Here is a 25,317-nt window from a genome sequence, read left to right as displayed (position 1 = left end):
GACGGGCCGTGCGGTGCAGCATACCTCACAGGCGTCCATACTACTACTGCCATCTATCGACCATACATGAATCACGGACACTGCCTGGTAGCTGCGGCTGGTCTAAGAATCCCAAATCCCAAATCACAGCGATCTATCAAATTCAACGCCACTGACCCCGACGAGAACGCAAACTTTGCTGTGTTCCAATCACAAGGGACTGAGCCGAATCTGACCTTATCACGCTTGTAACGGCTACCTGAAACAATTTCTAGAAGTAACCTAAATTTAGCTTCAAGAAGGTGAGCAGAACCGGAGCTTCGAAGGAAGCTCATGGTGTGTAAAACTTTTATGTTTGTAATGGTCCCCAAAGTGATGCTGTTTACCGGCTTTTATACGATAATTTTATAAATACATAGCACTGGAGACAGTTGGCCCCAGGTACTTAATTCTTCTTACATACACCTTCGACTAATAAAACCTCACATGTCAATTGCCAACCCGGAGAGCCGTGTACAAAAATAGAGTGGGTAAGTATTTAAAGATAAAATACATTTCCGGATTACGCGTAAGCAGAACAGTGATTATTTCTATCGATGCACTGCGTGAAAATGGGGCAAGAGTTAACCCTTTATCAGCGTACGAGTGTTAAAGTAGTCATGGTTACGGTTCTGTGACGATATTTTGGTCGGTACTACAATGAAAATATAATGATATTTACTGTTCTTTGTATACTCTATCCAGTACACTATCGTTCGACAGTGTTCATCACAGAAATCGGCCATAGTGATGCTGACTTGCAGCTAGCAGTCACATCACACCACTAACATGTTACCTAGAGATGTCCAGTCTCACTGCCAACGAAACTCCATCAATGCAGCCTCCAAATGATCTCTAGACAGCCAGCGCCAGCCGTTCGGCGGGCTGCGCGCTCCGTCCTCTCTGCCGGAGCTGCCGGGGGGAGACCGCTCGACCCTCGGTCGTGGCCCACTCACCATTCTGATGAGCGGGGTGAGTGCGATCCAGCCGAGCAGACGGCCCAGACCGCTGACAGCGGCCAGCAGAGCCAGCAGAGTCACCAGCACAGGCGCCAGCAGCACTAGCAGGACGGGCCCGGCCGAGCGGCGCGCCGCCGGCGCATGGTGTGCAGTGTCGCGCCACTCTGAGCACCGGCGCGCCGCCACCGCCGCCGCCGGCCGCGCCGAGCTGCGCGCGCCGCCGGCCGATCGACAGCCGCCGCCACCGCCGCCGAAATAGCTGCCCCAGCTGCGAATAGGCGGCAGCGACACTGGCCGGCCGGCCGGAAATAGAGGACAGCGGGCGCGCCGATCGGAACTGGTGCGCTGCCGGCGCCGGACAGACCCGCGCCCGGGGTCAGGCCGGCGCCCCGGCCCGGGGACGCGTCTGGAGCCGCCCCGGGCGGCGGCGGCGGCTGAGCCCCGGCCAGGCCGGCTGCAGCTCGCTACCGCCGCGCCCCTGGGTTCGAGACGAGGGCCGACGGTCTGGACGACCAGACGGTCTGCAGAGTCTGACGGCGCCGCCGCTGCGGCTCACTCAGCAACACGGCGGTCTCTGTCTGCCGCCTGCGCTCCATACCGCCAACCGGGCTCGAGACAGCGTCAACCAATGAATAATTATCAGATTTCAGGGCAGGGCAAGAAACAGTATAAACCTAAGCAGCTTACTGCTAGATTCTACTCTCCGAGAGTCGGTAAACCCTCTCTCGCGCCGTGATAGCGAAAGTCCCAGCTAGGCCACAGCGAGGAAGGAAGTCCGCCCAGCTGTCACGTTCCCAGCGGTTGCCACAGGCTATTTGTCAGAACGCAAGGAGCCCCGGATTGTCGGTGGCGCATCGTGGATATCGTTCCTTTTGCCTCCCCTCTCCCGGGTAGTGAAGTGAAAGGGTATAACGCACATCTGGGTATGAGACGAGACGAACGGAAAATCACAATGAAGACGTTGATGAAAATAAATGTACGTTTACAAGCGCTTACAAACAAAGTGAACGTGCATACCACCAGCATCGTTTTGCACAAGGGTTCGAACATCAGTCACAGCATGGGCACAAAAGCTCCCTCCACACAATGATTGTCATAAAGATTGATTGTTTTTTGCCAAGGTGCAGTCGGATAAGGAAACCATTAAACAATCGAAATGTAAACGGGAAGATACCAACACGGTTATTAGGCTGCTCAAGAATGAATCACAAGTTTCTTGTTATTTAAGTGTCAGCCGGACATTCTCCCTTGATACATCCATAACTGGTTAATAACACACTGACTCGCCGTGTAGCATCAAGTTGTGATGACGTCACCCGGGAACCACCAGCCACCCGATGACGTCACACAGCCGGCGAGAGTCGAGCTGGACAGCTAGCAGAGGTAATTTGGAGAAGGATGAATGACGACCGCCGGGGAACGGCCGATAGTATCCGGAATGATTCATATCGAGGAACTAGGTCAACCGAGACCGAGGAACAGACCCGCGCTGATGGTGGATGGATAAACGGTTGCACTCTCGGAGGGGCTGTCTATCACCAGATACAAAATGGCACGAGCCTGGTGAATGTCAATAGAAATGGCGCCTTAGCGACAATCGGTGGCCGACAGAGCGACATCCGTTTGGGAAAACATGGCCATAACCGGCACCCAAATCGATGGAAATATGTTTTACGTTTCGATGAAGACCTATCAAGTATCATGTGATAAAAGAAACACAGTAAATAATTAGCATTAGGTTACACATATCAAAGACCATCAGGCTCCACCTTGATTATGGCAAAAGTGATAAAAACATGCACTCAAGCTTCGTGCTTCGGTGCGTCCATTTCCTTCATCGGCGCTTTCCAGACTTCAACACTCCCTCCTGGCTCATCGGCCCCCATCCGCCCAATCCTCCATCTTCCAGTACCTCACCCCACCCCGGCCCCGACTGACCCCGGTGGCGTCACGGCCAGCGGCCATGCCCGCCATGTCTGGACACCCCATTATCCGTGGAAAACGGCCTGCTCTGCCAGTCCGGATGTCGTTTCTGACGGCCACCGGACCGTACCGCCGAGTCGGTCCGTGTCGTGACGCCAGAAAATGACGCCAACTGATGACCCGGGAGTGGGACGGGACGCTCGGGGTGGACAACATGCGACGATGTAGGTACGGAGTTGTCGGATAGTTTTGCAGTTTAGTAGTTACAAGACAGCGTGACTCGTAGGAACTAATTCGTAAGAAGTCAACATGTTTCTATCGAAAAGACTATCCTGTTTTGGCATATATATTGTCAACAAAATATTTTTTAGCAGCTCCAGCTATCAAATGGTGGATAGGGCATCAGACTGGAGAACTGGACAAATATGTCTATCGGTTACCAAGTTGTGGATGTAAATAAGCTCTGGTTTTGCCCATTTTACAGAAAACAATACCTAATACTTTTTAAACAACGCATAATATCCATAATTATTGACTCGAACCTAACAGCGATGTCCTCAGCTAGCTTAAAGGGACTATCCCACCTTCTAAAATGTTGTTAAAACCAGTTAAATTGTGCCCGAATTTATAGATTGGATGACCAGGAACACGGTTCTGGCATTTATTTTCCATTAAAGGGACTATCCCACCTTTAACATGGGGTTTGAATTGAGATAGCCCAGTTTACGGCGAGGTTCAGAAACCACTATCTATCTACATAGGTTGCAACCCCCGCGGCCTCTTGGTGTTGAAGAAATTCGTTCCCTTCTTTTGAAAATGGGCCTTGTACAAGGCCCTATCTTCAACATGGAGCGACCGTTAGTGTGACGTCACCTCGTTTAGTCATTCTGATTTAAATGGGTTTGTTCGTTGAAAAATCGCTTAAAACTTGGTCTGAACTTTGTTGTGGTGCCTACAGAGTAAAAAGAATCAGCTTTATGACAGTAATGTGGCCTGGGGAAGGAGGTAATTTTGGGCTGTGACGTCACATATTTGAAAGTTTGTGTTTGGAATATGGGAAGCCTAAGATGTTTAATGAAAAATAAATGCCAGAACCGTGTTGCTGGTCATCTAATCTATAAAGTCGGGCACAATTTAACTGGTTTTAACAACATTTTAGAAGGTGGGATAGTCCCTTTAAACATCTTAGGCTTCCCATATTCCAAACACAAACTTTCAAATATGTGACGTCACAGCCCAAAATTACCTCCTTCCCCAGGCCACATTACTGTCATAAAGCTGATTCTTTTTACTCTGTAGGCACCACAACAAAGTTCAGACCAAGTTTTAAGCGATTTTTCAACGAACAAACCCGAATGACTAAACGAGGTGACGTCACACTAACGGTCGCTCCATGTTGAAGATAGGGCCTTGTACAAGGCCCATTTTCAAATGAAGATAACGAATTTCTTCAACACCAAGAGGCCGCGGGGGTTGCAACCTAGATAGATAGTGGTTTCTGAACCTCGCCGCAAACTTGGCTATCTCTACTCAAACCCCATGTTAACCCGGCGGCCGCTGGGCCTCCGCGCCACCCGCCGGCCGCTGGGGGGGGGGGCATAAAGTTGCCCCCCCCCCCTTTACTTCTGCGACGATATCGTCGCAACGCGAAGAGATAGAGAAGCGAAACTTTGCACACATCTTCCTGAATACCTAGCCGAGGTTGTGTTCAAATTTGGTGTCGATCCCATTTGAAATGACGTCACAGTGACGTCATAAGTGAAATTATAGATTTGCGACTCTCATATTCCTCACGATACATCACATATATGGGACCGAATATAAAGGGCCGATTATTGGTCAGAAACGAGATGGAAGTGTAGTAACATGTTTTAGGATGACAGCAGGTGCTGTCTAGTTCATTTACAGTCGAGTTTCATGCTCAGCGTCATCAGAAACGGTCCATATCGGAAAATGACAAAACTTTATGACGTCACTGTGACGTCATCTTAGGTGCTACAACCACTAAACTTTCCTCAAACATTGCCTAGGTATTCATTTGAAGCTATGCCAAGTTTCACGTTCATAGCTCATCAAGTTTCGGAGATATTTCACAAAACGTAAAGGGGGGGGCAACTTTATGCCCCCCCCCCCAGCGGCTCATGGGTTAAAGGGACCCTCCCACCTTAACATTAGATTTGAGTTGAGATAGCCAAAATGGGGTCCCTGGCTCACAATTACCGGTTTCGGCACTCACAACACCGAGAAATGCCTTAAATCGGAAATATTGAATTTCAAAATTGCAGCATTTTGATTCAGAGGGGCTAATGCATAGGAATACCCCTCTGAATGTGTGACGTCAGCGCAGATATCTAACGATTTTTAAATGTTTGACTAAAACGTTTTGTAGCACGCGGTGGTATATGCTGCTTTGCGCGCAACAAATGCCGCACTTTCAAATGAAGTCGCTAGGAACAGCGGAGATCCCAAAAAGTAAACAAAAGTAAAAGTCTAATATCTTGAAAACCGGTGAATATTTTTCGATGAAATTTGGTAGATATTTGTTTTTGCTCTTTTTGAACCGAGCGACATCACTTTCATGCCAATTCATTGACTTTTTTGAAGGTGGGAGGGTCCCTTTAAAGGTGGGATAGTCCCTTTAAAGTTCAATACCACTCTCGCCAGCCTGCCGCGCCAGTCTTGTCTTGTCTCAGAGCGGGGAGCTGTCCGTGTTGTGTCAGCCCTCTAGTCTCTCCCTCCCCTGACACAGCGGCGGTAGGTCGCCCGCGTCTCGCTGACACATGTTCGCAAGTCAGCGGCCTGCCGTCGCCGAGCGACGGTCAGCGAGCGAGGCGTCTGGACGGCTGGCAACAATACACGGCAAAAAGCGAACACAAACAGACCGAGAGTGAGTCTCGTGTGATCACTGCACTGATAATAGTATTGCTGACGGATGGATTTAACGGTTCAAGCGCTGTCTGCTTTCTGTTATTCCAGTAATCTATTATTGCCACTTTTAAGCTGTTGATATTGCAATTTTGTTATTCAAATGTTACGTTTTTTCTCTCATTTGCTTTTCAGCAAGTGTCAGAAGAAGTGCAGGGTGTAGTGCAGGCGATTCTTGCGCGAATGGCTGAAAATACTGATATCTTTTAAAAGATGGTTTTCTTTTTTTACAAGGTCATCTTCTCTATCGAGGTCTGATGCCCAGCGTCATTTCTGATATCCGCGGCGTGGGATTTTGGTCGGCCACGACATCTGCTCCTGATGTCTCTCTCCGGCCGCGCCCTGCCACCGCTCCATCCCATTCTTCATTCGACGTCGACCGTAAATGGGCTTATATTGCCGCCTTTGGCCCGGCTCCAGGCCAGCCGCCGGTGAAACGAGACGGAGAGGCGTCCCGGGTCCGTCCTCTCCTCTTCAGTGGCTCTCTCGCCAGCGCGGTGTTCGCCCGGAGGTCGCAACTCACGGCCGAGAGCACTGGGAAATGAGGGGCTCATCTTCACCTCCTCTCTTCCCCACTCTCTTCCGCGCCCAATTCCACCGGAAGTAGAAACTTCCGGCCAGCAAATACGATGACCGACTGAAAGACGTGCCAAGCCAAATAGAAGGGATGGACGGCTCAAGAAAATCCAATTTAAATGAAGATCCCGACGAAGATCTACTATAATTGATATCCCGACGGGACAAGGCAGAGAAATGCTCACTCATTTAGACTCACGTCGGGATTCATTCGGTGGCGGACGTCTCTCGACCGGCAATCGGAAGTGTGTTCAACTCGCGGACCCGCTGCAATCTGGAGGGGTGAACCGACTCACAGCAAAGAGAGGGTCGTGTCTCTCCTGAAACGGGCTTATCAGTGATGTCTGTTTTAATCCCGAGCCCGGATCTAAAAAGACGTTGATGAAAGTTAAAACCGACTTTTCATTGGGTGAATAATGAAAATTTTCCTTGCCCCACGAAAGCTTATGATTAAAAATAAAGTCATTCACAGCCTTATTGACGTCGAAATCTTTCTCCCGATATGTATAAGTCAACTATACTTAGCCCTTTGCCCAACCAGCCATATACGCATGACGTGTCGGGGTCGGTGTGCTTTATTAGCATAATTTGTGCTCGCAGAGTGACCACCGTCCGGCCGCGCGGAGGGAGTATCCGCCGCGGCGGCCGGCGAGCGGACGCTCAGCCCTTCTCCATTCAGCAGTCGGCGCCGATTCGTCTTGCCGTGTCCGACGACATTGTTCCTGCGGCGGATAATGGCAACCGACCGGCGTTAGCGCCCGCCCGGCTGCGTCGGTGGCGACGTCGGTGGCGACGGCGACGGTGTCCGCGCCACCTCTTGCCAGCAGAGGCAAACAGAAGTTACTGTTCACCAAGTACAAGATCAGGCACGATAAAATTGGCCGTATCCAGTACCCAATCCAATGAGCTTGTGGATCCCATACTCTAGCGTCCCATGCTCCAGCTGTTCACGATCGTCATGCCATGCGGAGCAGTATAACTTCAGGCGTGAACTACCAGCGCCATCTATGGAGAGGAATATCAGTCACATGAGTGAGCTCAGTTCATACTAGACGACGGAGTTGTGCGAAGGCACCTCATCTCCTCAACTAAGATGAATAAAATAAAGTAATTAATGCCTGGGTGCTAGCTGTAGCGTACAGCTGTCCGACAGCGTCGATGGTAACCACGAAAATAGCCGCGCTGCCAAATGCGTGCCGTGTTCTGCATTCTGGCGAAAAGTAAACTCCTCTGACAGACGAGGAATTCAGCGTCGTTTTGAGGAAGAAGAATGGGGTGGTGCGGTGGGCGCGGGGCGCGTTTCTAACGGCGCTGACGGGACTTTGGCCGGCCACCAGAGTACATAAGGCGGCACGAGGGGGGCACGGATGGCCGCCGGAGCTACCTGCCCGTACAGAGAGTGGGTGTCGGCCGACGGCCCGTCCGGGGCTGAGCTAGCGAGTGGGGGAGCGGCAGATGGGCTGGTCCAGTCAGGCATACGGCCGCCACCTAGCCCAGCCGCCTCCGAGGAGCTGTGGGCCGACAAACGCGCGTCACTTATCTGAGCCCAGAGGCGGATTAGGTTCTTTGCTGGCAGTTGGCACACAATATAGCATTCTTTGTTGTAGGCAATACGAGTAAGTAATCGAGTGTACCAGGATACGTGCACGATACACACCCGCTTCCATGCATAAATATGCGCAGTGCATACGTAAACGCTCATACCTAATGAACATTGCGTTTATAAAAAAGTTTAATAAGACGACACCTCTAGGACCAAAGTCAGCAGAATTAGGAGGTGAGCCGATAATGGGACAGACAGTGAAGCTTTCAACAAGCTGCCGATTGTCGTCAGGATTGCCACTTGTTGTATAACAGAATTTCAAAATTTATGAACCCCGCCCATGGTTGATACTTGATAGACATTATACCTAAGCAATATAGTTGTCTTTTAGTTTCATGTTTATTGTTCTGTGTTCAATCACTGTCGGATCCAAAGGGAAGGCAAAAGGGAAGGGACAATGGAAGTTGGGGCATTTGCTCCTATCGCAGCGTCCTTTGGTCTGTCGTTTTCCCTACGTAAATGACTTTTATTATAAGTTTGGTGTGCATTGCACATCAGAGCATGGAGATGGAAGCCAAAGCATGCATTTCGGAAAATTGAGAACATTTGGAGGCAAATATAATGGTACACCTCATCCTCATTGGAAACCATTTTTGGTAGACCCATCAATGCATGCAACTAGCTGTTTAGCTATCGCGAGTACATGGCTAAAAAAGGATCTTCCAACATTTCACAAAGGTAATAAAACATAACGTGAGTTCCTTCAGTCGTTGGCTGAGTAACGGCTTTCTATTTGGCATGGTATTCCAACCAAAACTGGTAAATGGCTTATCAAAATAAACGGTACGCTCAAACTGCTGAGACAGTGAGATCAGCCAATGACTCATTGATTATTTCTGTCCAAACCTGACGTTGGATGGTGCACTTCACACAAACGAGAAAAAAATCATGCTGTTTATAGGAAAGAATGAATGGCAAACAACAACTTGTTCGATCTATGTGAAGTGGACTTTTGTCTCTTTTTTAACCCGCGCCCCAGTGGCGGTCTCAGCCAACTTCGCCCTAGTGGGGGGGGGGGGGCATATGTTACCACCCACCTCTAACTCAAAAACTAAGAGGGCTAGAAAGACGCGGTAAAAAGCAGTCGATAGCTCTCAATGCGTACGTTTGAAAGTATTTCGGTCATTTTCACCTTAGAGCAATATTGGGGTCACCAGAGGTCATCAAAGGTCAAAATTTGCCAATTGTCATTATATTTTTCAGAAAACATGCCGCTATCTCAGGAATTATGGTAGCTAGAAAAACGCATGGAAGAGGAATCGATAGCTTTTGAACTCTTCTTTTGAAAAGGTCATTATCAATGTTGACCTCAGGTCAACGGTTTAGCCTCCAGAGGGCAAAAACTCCAAAAATAGCTGTTTTTACGAAAAGCGGTTTTTCGACAATAACTTTCGACTACAAAAAGCCACGACATTTCTATTGCCAGAATCGTGTTCCCCTCGCCGAGACGCGTCAAATGAACTATAATTTGACCTTGAAAGGTCAACTTGAAAATTTGACCTCAGGTCAAGGTCATGACCTTACCGGAAAAGGTCATGTTGCATATCAGTCGATGCGTCTCAACAAGACAAACACAATGAGACCATCCCCAGCGTTCTATCTCTTTCCAATCGCGAGTTATTGGCAAAAAACTGTTTGTAGCCTCAAGTGACCTCGGATGACCTGTCTAGAGGCTATCAGCAAAAATGACACCTTGGTCATCACGAGTGGACTAAATCATTGTGATTCTGAAATATTTGGACTGTTCCGATGCGTACACACGGATCTAGAGGCATTTTCATTTTTCTCCATTGACTTGTAATGGAGAGGTCACGCCACTGACCTGACCTTAGGTCACAGATATAAAAAATCCGAGATATACAAATTGTAGGCGCCCATAACAGCATGCAATCCACCAAGTTTAAAGGTAGTGTGCCACCTTTGAAAGATTTCCCATTTTATTTTTCCTAGGATAAGAAGCTTCTGTTTTTACCTAATATTGCAAAAAATCAAAAATTGGCCTGGAATAGTGCCTTTTTCGCCTAAAAGTTTTTCGGTTTTTAGATATGTATAACAACTGTAGTGGGCTCACCTGCAAACAGGCGTCGGGCAACAATCGCGAATGCGGCGCACTTGTGACAATAAGCAAAGGTCATTATAGTGTTACGACCATACGACGTACGGGAATGAGTTATCAGCTGTCTAATCGTAGACAACACAATGTCGAGCCTTAAACTGTAAGCCCGTATTGGTATTGTTTCTTTTATTTGGCTGTCGAACATTATTTATGGTTTGAAATATGATTTTATGTAAAATAATTGATATGAAAAAGCCGTCTTATAAGTTATGACCCCATTTCACCACACGCAAGTGGCAGAAATGACAATGATCAGCTGACGCATTTTTCTTGGCCGAAGTCAGAGCGCGCGGCCCGACGCACCACGCGTATTTGGAAATTCCGACCTCGACGAGCATCAGAAGCCACCTAACAGGCGTGTTCGAAACCGCAGGAGATGATGATGAACGGGTTTATCGAAACTTGATTGGATGAGCATATCGGTAATAGCGATTTCAGTGTGTGCATTTATTGTTCATAGTGGTGTGAAATGTGGTTGGGGTACGACCGACAACCCGTCGGGGCGAATTTCGCACTGGGGTACTCAAAATTTGAAGAATTTAAGACGTTTCCATGAGTTTTGAAGGTATGGATAAGTTCTAAAAATCCGGTTCTCCTTATCTGGGCCATTAACTCCATACGGTCCAAGAAAGCTGGCACACTACCTTTAACACCTTTCTGACAAACACTGCAGGCTGGAGGTGATTGCAAACTTTTTTTAGGCTTGGTCAGTTAACTTGACCTGGTGACCTGACCTGACATGACCTGGGGTCAAAAATTTCACACATTGCCCAAAATTGATGTACCAAAAGCTACCCCAAGCGGCGCGGAGCTACGCGCCGCGGTTTTTTATTCACACGCAAAAAACGCGACAGGGTGGTAACATATGCCCCCCCCCCCCCACTGGGGCGAAGGTTAACTATCGCCAGCCATATCGATTTGCTAAATGCATGCCTAAACATACGCCCCCATTAGGGAGCGTATAGGTCTCCTCGCTGATTCGCCCCTCATTGAGCTTACACCTCGAGAAAAGCGAGTTTGCTTGGCCATCACGATGTGCGGCGACTGCAGCAATTCATTTAAAGGAAATAGTTCACTTTTTAACATGGGTTTTGAACTGGAATAGCAGTTCCGTAGCCTGGGCTGAGACGAGCATAAATCAGGAGCTTTTACAGCCCAACGATCACCCTAGGCAAAGATATTCTATTTCTCGTCCCGAAAAAGGTGTCTTGCGTTGAGGATGTGTGCCTTGCATATATTCGCATCCAGTATGAAAAGAGCATGGGTACCGAAAATTCTTCAGAAACTAGAGAAATTATCTACGAGAACTCTAGAGAAATTCTCGTACTGATCAATAAGGACATTTAGCAGCAGCAGATCGCCCAAATGCCGGTGGCCGCGATAATTTCTCTAGTTTCTGAAGAATTTTCGGAACCCATGCTCTTTTCATACTGGATCGCCTGTGCCTTACAGAAACTGAAAAGTTCTTCTTATATCAAAATATAGAAAATAATCTTTTGTTATAAATAGGTTTTATTTTCTTTGCTGATCATTTTGAACATAAAAAATCATAAATCCATTGCAAAAAAAATAATTTCGTGAAAGTGAACTATTTCCTTTAAAGGTGTCTGTTCAACCAATTATCTCGGATTTTAGGTCAATGACGCAAAAGTTTTGCGCACTTTCTTAACCTATGCTTTGAATGATTTCGGTAAAAATGTTGCAGAAGTCAGAACAGCACGTAACGACGCTGGTAAAAAGAGGCTGCATCTGAATAGCAATGGGCCTGCAATGAGGTTGTAGCTCAATGAGACAACCCTGACCGTAATTTTAGGCTGCACTTCATTCGTTTCGGCAGGTCATTCTGAGTCTATTAGTGCATTTCCGAATCGCTAGCTCATATATGTCGGTGGGGGGTGAGGGTATTCACGAAAATATAAATGACCTCACATGGCCTTAGTGACGTCACATTTACATTGTATAGGTACTTATCCATAATAGGAAAAACAATTGTCCGACATTTTCCTTACATACCTACCCTATTTCGTTTGAAGCATGCCTAATATTGCCAGTTCCACGGACAGAAACGTCATCGGCTGGCCAGTGGCCTCCACACTTAATCGTCTGCCAGCCAAGTGATACAGGACCGCAATGACCTTGACATTTACCCGGAGGCATGCTGATGTTGCAGATTGCGCATGCCATGACACGAAAAGGTTTTACCGCCACACGCAGGAAACGTTCTCAAAGGTTATAAAAGTGGACCAACAGGTGGGTAACAAGCCTTTTAAGACACACTTGCAATGGATTGCACTCGCTCATACAAAGGTTTCCGTGAAGCTTTGAATACCACACGAGATAGTCTCGTTAGATATAATATAAAAAGTCATGAAAGTCAGGGTGTGGCTCTTCACATTTCTGTACAAGCTTTCCAACCGACTCCAGAGGATAAAGTGCTATATTGAAGTGTTCCTGAATGTGTAAAAAGCGTTTGATAGGTTACACTGTCAAGTGCCATAGTAAACTGCGAGCATATCGATGCCCGGACTTCTTTTTAAGCTCAGGCTTTACAACCAGAAGAGAGCCACTCTCGTTTACCGATCGTCATAAGCACAGTTCACATGGCACATGCACTAGTTCATTAGCGTGGTTCGTGATGGAAGAAGGTGCTTACACTTCCCAATTTCTCTGCTGGCAATTTCTGCAAAATATGTACAGATGCAATGATATGTCCCCATATGACCCATTTAGTCATCTTTGTAGTCGTGGCATTACAGCTCCTCGTCCAGCTAATTGACAGTTATGGTGCCTGTAGCATACCTGGGTCCCTACAAACGCACATCGCACATGCATGGCTGGACTTCAAACACCGACACCGCCTTTGGCCGACTCCACACGGCGTCTCCCCTGCCGTTGGCGGAGTCTCGGAGCGTAGCGGTGACAGGCCAGGTCGTGGCCCCTCCCTCCCCTCCACACCCCACTCGCACAGTCCAGACTCCGCCGCGGGGAGGGGCGGGGTCGGCCGACCGGCGCGGTACTCGCCTGCTGAACGATGGGTAGTAGCGCCCGCTCCACACTGAGCGTGACGATCGGAGGGGCGTCGTCACCGTTCGGAGTGTCGGAGGCCGCCATCGTCACACCGTCACACAGACACACCGTCACACCGTCACCGTCGCCGTCTCCGACGCATGGCCGCGGCGGCGGCACGGGCGTGGCACGCACTGTCTGTTGGCCTGGCGGGCCGGCCGGCGGCGGCCGACCCCGACCCGCCGCCCAGCCCGCCCGCTCGGCGGCCGCACGTGTGTTATTTCGGGCGGCGCCGACCGACCTCCGCCAGGCGGCAACGCTCCCAGTGACATCTAGTGGAGGATTCGCAACATACCGCGGAACCGTAAATTTATGTGGCGAATATGCTCTCAGGTCTATATGTGTTCCCATTTGAGTGTCTTTTAGCCGCCTTAGCCGGTGACTTCTGAGCTCATGCCAAAGGCCCAAGGCAGGGATCTGATTGTAAGTAAATAAATTATGCAAAACTAAAATGGTCATACTTTCAAAAGACTTTGTAAAGGTCAACTTCTGGTTCATTCGGCGTGTCTCGACCAGGGTAAAAGGATGCCGGTAAAAATAAACATCATCCAGGTTTTGGGTCAAAGGTGATAACAAAAGTTTTTTCCCCGTAAAAATGTTAATTTTAAGGGTGCCTTGGCTCTCGCCCTAAACCGTTCGGGCCGGCGTTCAGCTTGTGTCAAAACTGAGAAAATTACCCAGAAAGGGCTTTAGAAGAGCTATCGAATGCGCTCTTTCGCGGCGCTTTATCCTCCCCCCGAGTTATGACCGATTTGTAAAACAAAAAATGTTGAAATAAGCCAACTTTGGCCTCTGATGACCCCTAGCGACCTTACCTTTCACCTGACCCAAAAATTGACCGAAATACTTTCTTCATGACTTTCGGCGCTCTTTCAAATACCGCTATAGCGGTATTTGAAATACCGCTATAGCGCTATTTGAAATACCGCTAAATACCGCTATAGCGGTATTTGAACAGGGTTAAGGGTTAAAACAGGGTTAAAGCTGTGAGCTTTAACGGTTTTAGTTGCTCTATGAGCGATGAGGTCGTATGCTTTTAACCGTTAGCTTTGTTTCATTTGACGACTCTCCAGTGGCAGATCCAGGGGAGGGCAAATAGGGCAATTGCCCCTCCCAAACGGCAAAATGTTAACCCGCGCCCTGGTGGGGGGGTATTTTTGCCCCCCCCCCCCCTCCAGACTTTTCGATATATCTCCAGAACGCTGCGCCGATCGTCACCAAACTTTCAGTACCCTCCCGGACATCAATTTTACACATTGTGACCAAAATTTTTCCAAAGGCTATCATAGGTTGGCCGGAAATGACGTCAGAGTGACGTCATGCTCTGCCGTTTTCGACCCAAAAAAGGGTTTCGCGGGCAGAGCTGTCAGGCCTGTAGCTTTGCAAATAAAGAAAAACGATTAGGACATAAAAGCTGTAGAATTGACAGGGCTACAAAACTGCTATCTCGGATTTTGATATTTTTGGATTTTGAACAAAAAAAATCGATTTTTTTATTATATTAGCCGAAAAATCCAAAAAGTGTTTTGAATTTCGCAAAAACCGGAACACATATGATAGTACTTACCACCTTCTATCCACATACCAAATTTCAGATTGATACCTCTTTATTTGGCGAAGTTATAGCGAAAAAACTGTTCAAGATTGATGACGTCAAATTTTTAAACTCAATTTTTAACAATTCTAGACCCCGTAGCGCAAATCAAAGGCCACCATTAGACTCCCCGTGACGAGCTGCATCGAATCAATACCCATTTTATGCAAAACTATCAACTTTGAAATTTGCCTTTTTTTACCTGACCTTGACCTGACCTTCACCAGAAAGTGACCTAAGCCGTACCTGATAGTCTTATAACCAACACCATTGAGTTGGAAATGAAAAATTGGCCATAAAACATGCATCGCACAACCTTAGTACCTAAAGTTAGGTTCATGTGACCTGACCTGGTATTGTCAGTGACCTCTTATAGCAACATATGTACCTACTAGGCAACTGACGCCCTATCGCTGATTCTCGACAAAATGCGTTTGCTTCGGTGTTATGGCGCATTCCCTAGAAGACCCGTGAACGGTGAAACATTTCATCTTTGACCTGACCTGTGACGTCATCGGTGACCCCGAGGTCAATGAAATTTGGCTTCCTTAAACAAATTTGACAGGGCTATCGAACGCCGTTTGAATTTTGCGGATCCGTCCAGTAGGTTCGGAGATACGATGGGGGCAAAAAATAGCCCCCCCCCCCACCAGGTCGCGTTATAAACAGACCCCACGGCGCGGGTTAACACTACGCCTATAGACCGTGCATGAAAAGAAGTAAGAACCACTATGTTGTTATGGTTTTCCCCTCCCAAAACTCTGAGCTGGATCCGCCAGTGCGACTCTCATAGCCGGCATTTTGGAATTTGATCCCTCTGACCCCTGGGCGAGATCGCTGGTATAGGGTTCAGTTCAGCTGGGATTCTGACCCCTTCGCCCCACACAGGCTTTTGTCTCTGCAACGTATTAAGCAAAATATAATACGTGAAACCCTAGTGGCGGCGGAACACGTTCAAGTAAGGGGGGGGGGGGGGGCACCGCCGACTTTCGGTCCAATTCTTTCCATGCAACGTCCAATAAGGCTAATGTTGAAATGCGTAAATCAAAGGGGCTGTACGGTGCCCCGGTGCCCTCCCCGTTCCGCCGCCTGGCTATGCGTGAAACGTAACCCTCGCCCTGGCAGGGGGGGGGTCGATGCGACCCCCCCTAAGGTTTTTCGAAGATAGCGTAAAAACGGCGGCGCGCAGCGCCGCCAAATTTGGCACAGCCTATGGGGCAACCTTTTTACATATGACCTGAAAATTTCAGATCCGGGTGAGCTTGGGTCAGGTCACCAGGTCAGAAAAACCGGTACAAGGTCATGGTCAAATTTCAATTTTCTGTTTGCACCTGTCCAACTCACAGTTTTTGACTGATTTCCTTCAAACTTTCAGGATGTGCTAAGTTCACCGAGTTGTATAGCATATAGTTCGGGTTTTTTGAGGTCACTGACCTGAGGTCAGTTAGAACTTAGAGGTCATTACGTCATAATGTTAAGCCTATGGGAAAATACTAAATTCGGAAAATACTGGAGATATCCGCTTCGTTCTATCACTTTTGTGCTTTGAAACCACAGTACTTAACAGCAGGTCACTTGGTGCTTCTTTGTTTGGTGTACTTATCCATGGGTTAGGTCAAATGAGGTCAACCGAGGTCAAATGACGTTTTTGCCAATAACTTGGCACATAATAAAGTTAAAAAATGGTGTCATGTGTTCCTTGTGATCAACCGAATCGAACGATATGCGATATGATGCAATTTGGTTAAGTTGAACTTAATTAATGAATTAAAGTTCACTTAAAATTTTAGAAAAAAACTTTAAGTACACTTAACCCTCGCCCATGTAGGGGGGGGGGGTTGGTGCAACCCCCCCCCCCCCCTGAGGCTTTTCGGAAATAGTGCAAAAACGGCGGCGCGCAGCGCCGCCAAATTTTGGGTACCTGATGGGGCAAACCTTGCGCATCTTTTGATAAAAACATTTGACCGGGTCATGTCAGGTCACGGAGTTATGACGTCAGAAAGGGAACAGCCTCCGGCCGGATTTTCACAAACTGAGTGCCAACGCCCGAGGTTTCCTGCCGGTGGTACGGACATCGGTTGATGGATCGTGATGAAACTTCCCATGCATGTTGGGGAAAGTATTGGCTATCATATGGTATAAGAAACTTGACCGGGTCAGGTCAGGTCACGGAGCTATGACGTCACAAGAGGAACAGCGTCCGGTACTATTTTTGAAAAGCGCCCGAACCACTATTTTGCTAATTCTTGTCACCTCAATGGGAATATGCAGCAATATTAGCTTCTATAGGGAGCAAATGGACCTCCCAAATCCAAAAATACAATCAGATTTCAAAAATTTAAATTTTGATTTTTCGAATTTCTGCCGCCGACTGTGACCTTGCCGACTTCCGGCGCTCCCAACGCGCCATTTTTAGAGCTAGGGAAACGAAATACATACCAAACGATAGAGAATTGATTAAGGAACACGATAGTGAAGGTTTTAAGTCGATATCTCCCACCGTTTTGCCGCAATCGCCGCGGAAAGTTGAAAAAGTCTATTTTTCCGAAAATTTGAACTTTGACCGGTCAAAAGTAGGTCAAATGTTGACCTAGGACCAAAAAAAATACCACCAATCGCGAGATCTCGGCGAGATCAATCCGTTGGTCTTTTCCGCTAAGCTCTACGACGCTCCGTTTTCAAACGCCAAGGGGGGGGGTCGCACCAACCCCCCCCCCCTGCATGGGCGAAGGTGGCAGATCGCCGTTTACGGGCGAGGGTTAAGCAAGCTAAAATGTATACCATTCGACGCGCCTTGACGTGCTGAGTTCACTAGTGCTTTTCTTTTTGCTCTATCTTAAATAGATCAAAAGTTATAAGCGAAAAACTTTTGACATGTTTTTAGCGAAATTTTTACATTTATACCCCCAAAACCCCCCTAAATATTGACCTAGAGCAACCAAATTTGCACAGGGGCGAGAACTCTAGGGGGCCCACCTACCTACCAAATTTGGTGTTTCTAGGTGCCATAGGAGCCAATCGCGAGGGGGGTTCGCATCGACCCCCCCCCTGCCAGGCTGTGTTATGAAAAATGCCCTGCCAGGGCGAGGGGTAATATGGGAATCGGGGTCACCGTGAAAGGTCACCAGAGTTCACCTTTTTTCAAAGTCCGGCTGATAGGTAAGCCCACTTGTTTCAAAATAAAACTTTAACGATATTGATTATTGAATTCAATAATGCAGCCAAGAGCACGGGTAGTCAGTTCAGACTTGTCAAAAAGCACAGTAGAACAAACCTTCGCCAATTACCTATTCCTTAGGTATAGGAGAAGACACGGTGACTATAAGGAGAAGAGTCGTGAAACAACTCTTCTACTTGTCTATTTCGTATGAAGAGAGCGCGCAGTTGGTATAGGGCTGGTATAGGGCAAGGCTATGTAAACCAAGGCTATGTAAAAAGGCAGGCGCGCACACAGGATTTTTGAATGGGGGGGGGGCAGGGCACGACCTTCGAACTGGGCCCCCCATGCCGAAGGGCCCCCCCAAAAAAATATGGCCCACGGGGCTATATTTCGGTTGGTTTGAAGCTTGAGCAATTGGTTTGTCAATGCATGGTAAAACAATTATTTCGGTACCAGCTTAATTTTCAAAACATATATATTTTACGCTAGGCTTTTTTTCTCAAATGCGACTCAGAGCCGGTACATATTACCTAACCATCTAATTTATTACGTAAAACATTTCATTAATAAACATTTTTGCAGGTCCCTCAGAAATCAGCCCCGGGCAGCGACTGACTGCCGGCCGGCCGACCGGCCCCGGGTGGCTAGAAGCAGGGGCCGGTCACTGTTTGGCCCGGATGTGTAGGAGCAGGAGCAGCACTCCTTTTTCACGTATATTCGCATATTTTTTTAGGCACATCGACATGAAATGTCATTATATCTGATACGATGCGGGATCACAGACTAGAGATCCAGCTTATAACTTATATTGAATGCTTAACCAATGAATCAAATCAACAGGACTATGTACGATGCATGTCGGACACGTACCCAGAATTTCGCCCAAGAGGGGGTCACCCATGCTGGTCACCTGACCCCGGGCCCGCGAGTCACCCGGGCGCCCGGGGTCAGCTCAGGCAAGGATATAGGTACCCAGGACCTTTCGATGGGAGGAGGGAGGCACGGTGGGTCCAGTCTCACTGGCAGACGGGTCTCTTTAAAACGGTCTTTGCATGAGAAAATGTGGAAAATTGGCAAGCAAAAGTATCATTTATGCCCGAGGAGTGTGACTAATGTACACTAATGCCTAATTTACATGGTATTTTACGAGCGAGCGAAGCGAGCGAGCTCCTCAGAGTCACCCGTGGCGCGTTCAGAGGTGCCAGTGAAAGGCCGTCAGATGCGCTGGTGTTGGGTCCTCACAGGCGCCGTTGCGGGGTCTTAGGGCTTAGAGACACTGGTGGGGCCATCATTTGCATGTGTGTGGCCCTGCAAAATGGCCTGCAAGTGGAAAGTGGCCCGTCATAGGCTGGCAAGGACACTCGGAGGCTGGTAAGAGGCCCTCAGAGTCACTGGTACGTGGCTCTCAGAGTGTGGGGACTCTCAGAGCCGCCGATATGTACGATGCATGTCGGACACGTACCCAGAATTTCGCCCAAGAGGGGGTCACCCATGCTGGTCACCTGACCCCGGGCCCGCGAGTCACCCGGGCGCCCGGGGTCAGCTCAGGCAAGGATATAGGTACCCAGGACCTTTCGATGGGAGGAGGGAGGTGAAGTAGACAGCACGGCGTCCCGTTCAAAACTGTATTGCTTCCCGGCCGCTCACCCGAGGTCGTGTCACAGATACTGCCCGAGGCACCGGGCGAGTCCACTGGGACGAGAGGGGTGACCAGTATGCGAGGGAGAGAGGGAGGGAGGCCGCCGGTAGAGGCGAGAGCCGGCTATGACATCCCTCCACCCCGCAATATAACATAATCCAACTAACGTAACAACAAAACTCTGGTCACTTTTAACGATATCAGGCACGGAGAGCTCACACACTTCACTCACACAACAGCCGGTCCGGCCGCCGTAACGTCTCTCGCGGACGCAGATTGTATCGCGGCGCCGGCGGCGGTCCGCCCGCCGGGACCGACGGTGACCCGTCCGGAGCAGCCGGGGCCACCGCCCGAGCCGCCAGTCCGGCCCTCGGCGGTACGTCGGCATCAAACAGGTCCCGCCGCGTCCGATCCAGGTCCAGCGCCCGTCCAGCGGTCGGCGGCGGTACGTCGGCCATAGTCCGGCGCGGCCGGACCCGATCCAGATGCCTCCAGATCACTCTCCCATCCTGCAACTGAACAGCCAGTTTTACTCCCTTCCGCACCACTATCACACCCGGCAGCCATTTACAACCAGCAGCACTTTGTACACGATCAACGGCTGACACAAACACAGCATCGCCTACGCACACGGAACGTTCATAGGAGCCCCTGTCGGCGTACAGTTTTTGTTTGTCCTGGTTTTTCCTCACTCTACCACTCAGATCAGGCCTGACCAGATCCAGCGGGGTTCGCACCGTCCTGCCAAGGAATAATGCCGCTGGGGACACCTGGGTGGTTGTGTGCGGTGTTGTGCGATAGCGCAGCAGGAAACGCGCTATTTTGGTGTGAATCGTGCCCGATGTTTGCTTTTTAATACTGTTTTTCAATGTCTGAACACTACGCTCCGCCAAACCGTTAGATTTCGGAGACAGTGCAGGAGAAGTCAAATGATGAATGCCATTCGAGCGACAGAACGTCTGAAAAGTCTCAGACAAGAAACATTGTGCGTTGTCAGACACAAGAGTCTTTGGCAGCCCCCACGAGGAAAATGAAGCGCGCAAATGTTCTATGGTGGTCTCGGACGTGCATGATCGCGACGGAAACACGTCCATCCACTTTGAATGAGCGTCAATGACAATTAATACCCACCAGCCATCAATTGGACCACAATAATCTACGTGCACACGCTCCCATGGTTTTGATGGCCAAATCCATGGGTGCAGCGGAGTCTCAGGTACGTTGGCACGATAAGCCTGACATTTGCCACAATTCTGTGCAATGGATGTGATGTCCTGATCGAGGTTAGGCCACCACACATACATTCTTGCGAAAGACTTGGTGCGCGTCTCTCCGCAGTGCCCGTCGTGTAGAAGACTCAAAATTTTTGCCCTTCCCTGTGGCGGTATCACAACGCGCGAACCCCACAATATACATCCATCCTGAATGCTCAGCTCGGCTTTACGGGACCTAAAAGGTCGGAAATCTGGCGACAGCACCTCCCCGTCATCCGGCCAGCCCTCCTGAACATACTGAAGCACGACAGCCAAGACAGGGTCTCTAGAGGTCCACCGGCGAATGTGGTCCACAGTGACCGGAGACGCGTCTAAAAACTCCATCAAATGTATCGTCTCCGCCGGAACGGGGCTCGACTGACCGACCACCGACGACGGGACGGGCAGCCGACTGAGCGCGTCACAGTGAGTTTGTTTAACGCCGGGGACGAATTCAAGGCGATAATCATACGCTCCCAGCATAAGGGCCCACCTGACCACCCGGGGCGATGCCATCAGTGGGAGCGGCTTGGACTCACCTATCAGCCCCAGCAGGGGCTTATGATCGGTCCGTATTGAAAACGGACGGCCCGCCAGATAATAGTGGAACCTCTTTACACCGGCCACCACCGCCAAACCCTCCCGGTCGGTCTGGGAGTAGCGCCTTTCAGTCTCGTTTAAAGAGCGCGAATAAAACGCGATCGGTCTCTCCCCTTGCCTCGTTTGCTGGCTAAGAATGCACCCCAATCCCACTGGACTGGCGTCACATGCCAAAATCACAGGGAGTTTTGGGTCAAAATGTCCCAAAACGGGAGGGCTTTTGAGCAAACGTTTCGCATCCTCAAAAGCTCCCCTTTCAATGTGCGTCCACCGCCAAGGGCGATTTTTCCGTAACAGAACATAGAGCGGCGAAAGGGTGGTGGCCAAACCCTGCAAAAATTTTCCGTAGTAATTGATAAGGCCGAGCCAGCACCGCAGCTCGGAAACATCTCGGGGCTCTGGCGCGCCCGTGATGGCAGCGACCTTTTCCTCAGTCGTCTCCACGCCGCTCCCGCTGACCTTGTGACCCAGGTACGTTACGCTGTCCACGCCAAACAGCACTTGTCCCGGTTCGCCCTGAGACCCGCCTCACGCAGCCGGCGCAACACCTCACGCAGCGCTACATCATGACTTTCCACAGTCTCACCCGCCACGACAACATCATCGAGGAACACACACACACCCTGTATCCCCGCTAGCAGCGTGTCCATGGTTCTCTGGAACAGGGACGGGGCTGAAGCGTACCCGAAGCTAAGTCTCGTGGGTCTCAGCAATCCCCTCTGTGTGTTTACGGTCAGAAAGTCACGTGAACTCTGATCGAGAACCATCTGGTTGTACGCGGACTTAAGGTCTATCTTTGAAAAGACCTTACTGCCCGTTAAGCGTGTAAGCAGCTCTTCCACGCGTGGAAGCGGATATTGGTCCACCTTGGCCACCCTGTTGACCGTGAGGCGATAGTCCCCACATAACCTGATCTTTCCCCCTGGTTTTGGCACGACGACTAGGGGGGGCGGCCCACTTACTGTGCTCCACCGGCTCCCACAGTCCTTGCTGGATCTGTTTCTCCAGCTCGGCATCCACCTGCTCGCGGAATGCCAGTGGGACTGTGCGAGCTTTGAAGAATCTCGGCTTCACATCGGGATCCACCGAAATGGTCACCTCAGCGCCACGATAGCACCCCAAACCATCGCTGAAAACCTCAGAAAACTCATGAACGAGCGTCTGAGCCCGAGAGCGGTCGGTAAGCTGACATATGGAGGGCCAGTCAAGTCGTATGGTCGACAGCCAGTTTCGACCAAAAAGAAATGGTCCCTCGCCCTTAACTACCACCAGCGGCAGCTGCGCTCGCTGCCCGCCATACTGAACATCCACCATGGCCTGACCACACACCCCTAACACCTCACCGCTGTAAGTTTTCAACAGTTTGTCACATGGGCTAAGATGGGGCCCACCGACCGGCCAAGTACCCTTGAACACTTTCTCTGAGCAAACAGACAATGCAGCTCCCGTATCTATTCTAACTCCATACGCAGCGGGCAGCCGTCCACACATACATCAACCATTAGTGGTGGTTTACGATCTACTCCCAACTGCACCCCTTGAGCACGGAACAAGTAATATGGCTCGTCCTCACCGTCATTGTGGGGCGCCGCGCCACTCTGAGAAGTCCCAGGCGTCACGGACGGCTCCGGCTGCTCCTCCTCCTCCAGCAGCCGGACACGCTGAGACTCGGCGCGGCTCCGGCAGGCCGCTCTGGTGTGGCCCACGGCTCCGCACGCATAACAGTTCTGCGAGCGGAAGGGGCAGGCCGCCGGGACGTGCCGTCGGCTGAGACAGCGGCTGCAGGCACCCCGCGCCGGCGGAGCGCGGGAGGCAGCCCCGCCGGTGTCCAGGGGACGCCGATTGTCGTTCACCAGTGCTCGCCGGCTGTCGTTCACCAGTGCTCGCCGGCTGTCGTTCACCAGGGCTGGTCGGCTGTCGTTCACCAGGGCTGGTCGGCTGTCGTTCACCATCCTCCGTGGTGTCCCATCGACTCGTCCGATGACGGCAGACGACTCGGAGCGGCCGCTGAGCTCGGCTGCACTGGCTGCTGCCGACTCGTGGGCCTGAGCGATCTCCAGAGCCGTGTCCAGAGTCAGCCGCGGCTCGCTCAGCAGACGTGATTGCAGCCGCTCATGCTGAATACCGCAAACCAGTCGGTCACGAAGCATCTCGTCCAGCTGGCCTGGCTGAAACTTGCAGGGCTTCGCAAGCTTGCGGAGCCTCGCCGAAAACGACGACACTGACTCTCCAGCATCGCGAGTGCAGGAGTGAAACCGAAATCTGGAGACAATTGCAGATTGTTGCGGTTCAAAGTGGTCGACCAATATCTTCACAAGCTCCTTGAACGTTTTGTCTCCCACTGCGGCTGGGGCTATGAGGTCCTCCAGGAGGCTGAAGGTGCTGGCGCCAACCGCGCTCAGCAGTATGGCGCGGCGCTTCTCGACTTCATCTTCACCGACGCTGTTGGCGACAAAGTGCTGTTCGAGACGCCTGCTGTACGCGCCGAACGACTCCACTGCCGCATCAAACTCGGGCGCCCGGCTCACTGACGCCATCACTGCTTCCCTTGCCACTAATCACCGCGCGGCGCACACGTTCACCGCCTCGTCGCCATTGAAGTAGACAGCACGGCGTCCCGTTCAAAACTGTATTGCTTCCCGGCCGCTCACCCGAGGTCGTGTCACAGATACTGCCCGAGGCACCGGGCGAGTCCACTGGGACGAGAGGGGTGACCAGTATGCGAGGGAGAGAGGGAGGGAGGCCGCCGGTAGAGGCGAGAGCCAGCTATGACAGGAGGCACGGTGGGTCCAGTCTCACTGGCAGACGGGTCTCTTTAAAACGGTCTTTGCATGAGAAAATGTGGAAAATTAGCAAGCAAAAGTATCATTTATGCCCGAGGAGTGTGACTAATGTACACTAATGCCTAATTTACATGGTATTTTACGAGCGAGCGAAGCGAGCGAGCTCCTCAGAGTCACCGGTGTGTGGCGCGTTCAGAGGTGCCAGTGAAAGGCCGTCAGATGCGCTGGTGTTGGGTCCTCACAGGCGCCGTTGCGGGGTCTTAGGGCTTAGAGACACTGGTGGGGCCATCATTTGCATGTGTGTGGCCCTGCAAAATGGCCTGCAAGTGGAAAGTGGCCCGTCATAGGCTGGCAAGGACACTCGGAGGCTGGTAAGAGGCCCTCAGAGTCACTGGTACGTGGCTCTCAGAGTGTGGGGACTCTCAGAGCCGCCGATGTAGGCCCTTAAGATGCGCTGGTGGGGGTCCCTTGGAGGTGGGGCGATGGGCGGCGCAGTTGCTGTTGTGGGTGCCTTTAAAACACTGGTGCGGACCGTGTGTCTGTCACAGACGGATGTGGAGCCATAGCAGCCAGGCCCTCGTTGGCCGTTAGGGGAGATCCGTGTAAGACGCCCAGGGTCGGTAAGAGGCCCCATCGCTTTTTTTACCAAACCAATAATGTTATTTATTTTTTAATGTTCTTGTACAGCAGAAGCCCTCTTGAAACAACAACTCACGAAACCTGAGGTATCAGGTGCGTCGCAGCGACTTTTGGTAAGCCTGTTTCTGTTTTTGCCCCTTTACTTGTTAGATATATGCATCTTTATCACCCTTATATATCTGAAAAAACAATGGCTATCAAATGCAATCTTATCTCATCGAAATTGTCACATGTTAGCTTCAGAATAGACCATGTTCTGGTGCGCTGCAGTTGTCTCATAAACCATAAATATTGTGACATTAAAACACTGCATTTTTTTAAGAGGCCCTCCCTTTGAGGATTATAAAACGCCCCCCAATAAAAAACGCCCCCGATGCTAAAACGCCTGCACCTGCGGCAGGCGTGGCATTCTTTTTTCAAGGAGTTTGTTTTTGTTTCTTTTTTTCTGTTTCTTTTTCTAGAG

General features: G+C 50.2%; 2 protein-coding genes across 3 annotated transcripts in view; both read right to left on the bottom strand.

Annotated features, from left to right (window-relative positions):
* The window catches only part of LOC122389548 (alpha-catulin-like), a 67,200-nt gene extending 66,072 nt beyond the window's left edge, over positions 1-1,128 (bottom strand). For both annotated transcript variants that reach the window (XM_043381699.1, XM_043381700.1), the window contains exon 1: positions 975-1,128. In XM_043381699.1, the coding sequence (XP_043237634.1) occupies positions 975-977 (3 nt within the window). In that variant the 5' untranslated portion in view covers positions 978-1,128. The remainder of the gene's footprint in view (positions 1-974) is intronic.
* Positions 1,129-22,406: 21,278 nt separating this feature from the next.
* Positions 22,407-24,188, bottom strand: LOC122389546. Its single transcript, XM_043381697.1, has 2 exons — positions 23,006-24,188; positions 22,407-22,561 (listed from the first exon to the last, which is right to left on the bottom strand). Exons 1-2 carry the CDS (start codon positions 23,967-23,969, stop codon positions 22,527-22,529), a joined length of 999 nt encoding a protein of 332 aa, XP_043237632.1. The 5' UTR covers positions 23,970-24,188; the 3' UTR covers positions 22,407-22,526.
* Positions 24,189-25,317: the final 1,129 nt, after the last annotated feature.

This window comes from Amphibalanus amphitrite, unplaced genomic scaffold, assembly GCF_019059575.1.
Source record: "Amphibalanus amphitrite isolate SeventyFive unplaced genomic scaffold, NRLGWU_Aamphi_draft 000361F_arrow, whole genome shotgun sequence".
Lineage (NCBI taxonomy): Eukaryota > Metazoa > Arthropoda > Thecostraca > Balanomorpha > Balanidae > Amphibalanus > Amphibalanus amphitrite.
This window is presented reverse-complemented; position numbering and strand designations above follow the sequence as displayed.

Excerpts from the sequence above, each read along its gene's own strand:
- LOC122389546 (XM_043381697.1), bottom strand. The coding sequence starts at position 23,969 with ATGGCGTCAGTGAGCCGGGCGCCCGAGTTTGATGCGGCAGTGGAGTCG. Across the intron at positions 22,562-23,005 it reads CGCGGCGCCCCACAATGACG|CGATGGTTTGGGGTGCTATC; the intron begins GTGAGGACGAGC and ends TGAGGTTTTCAG.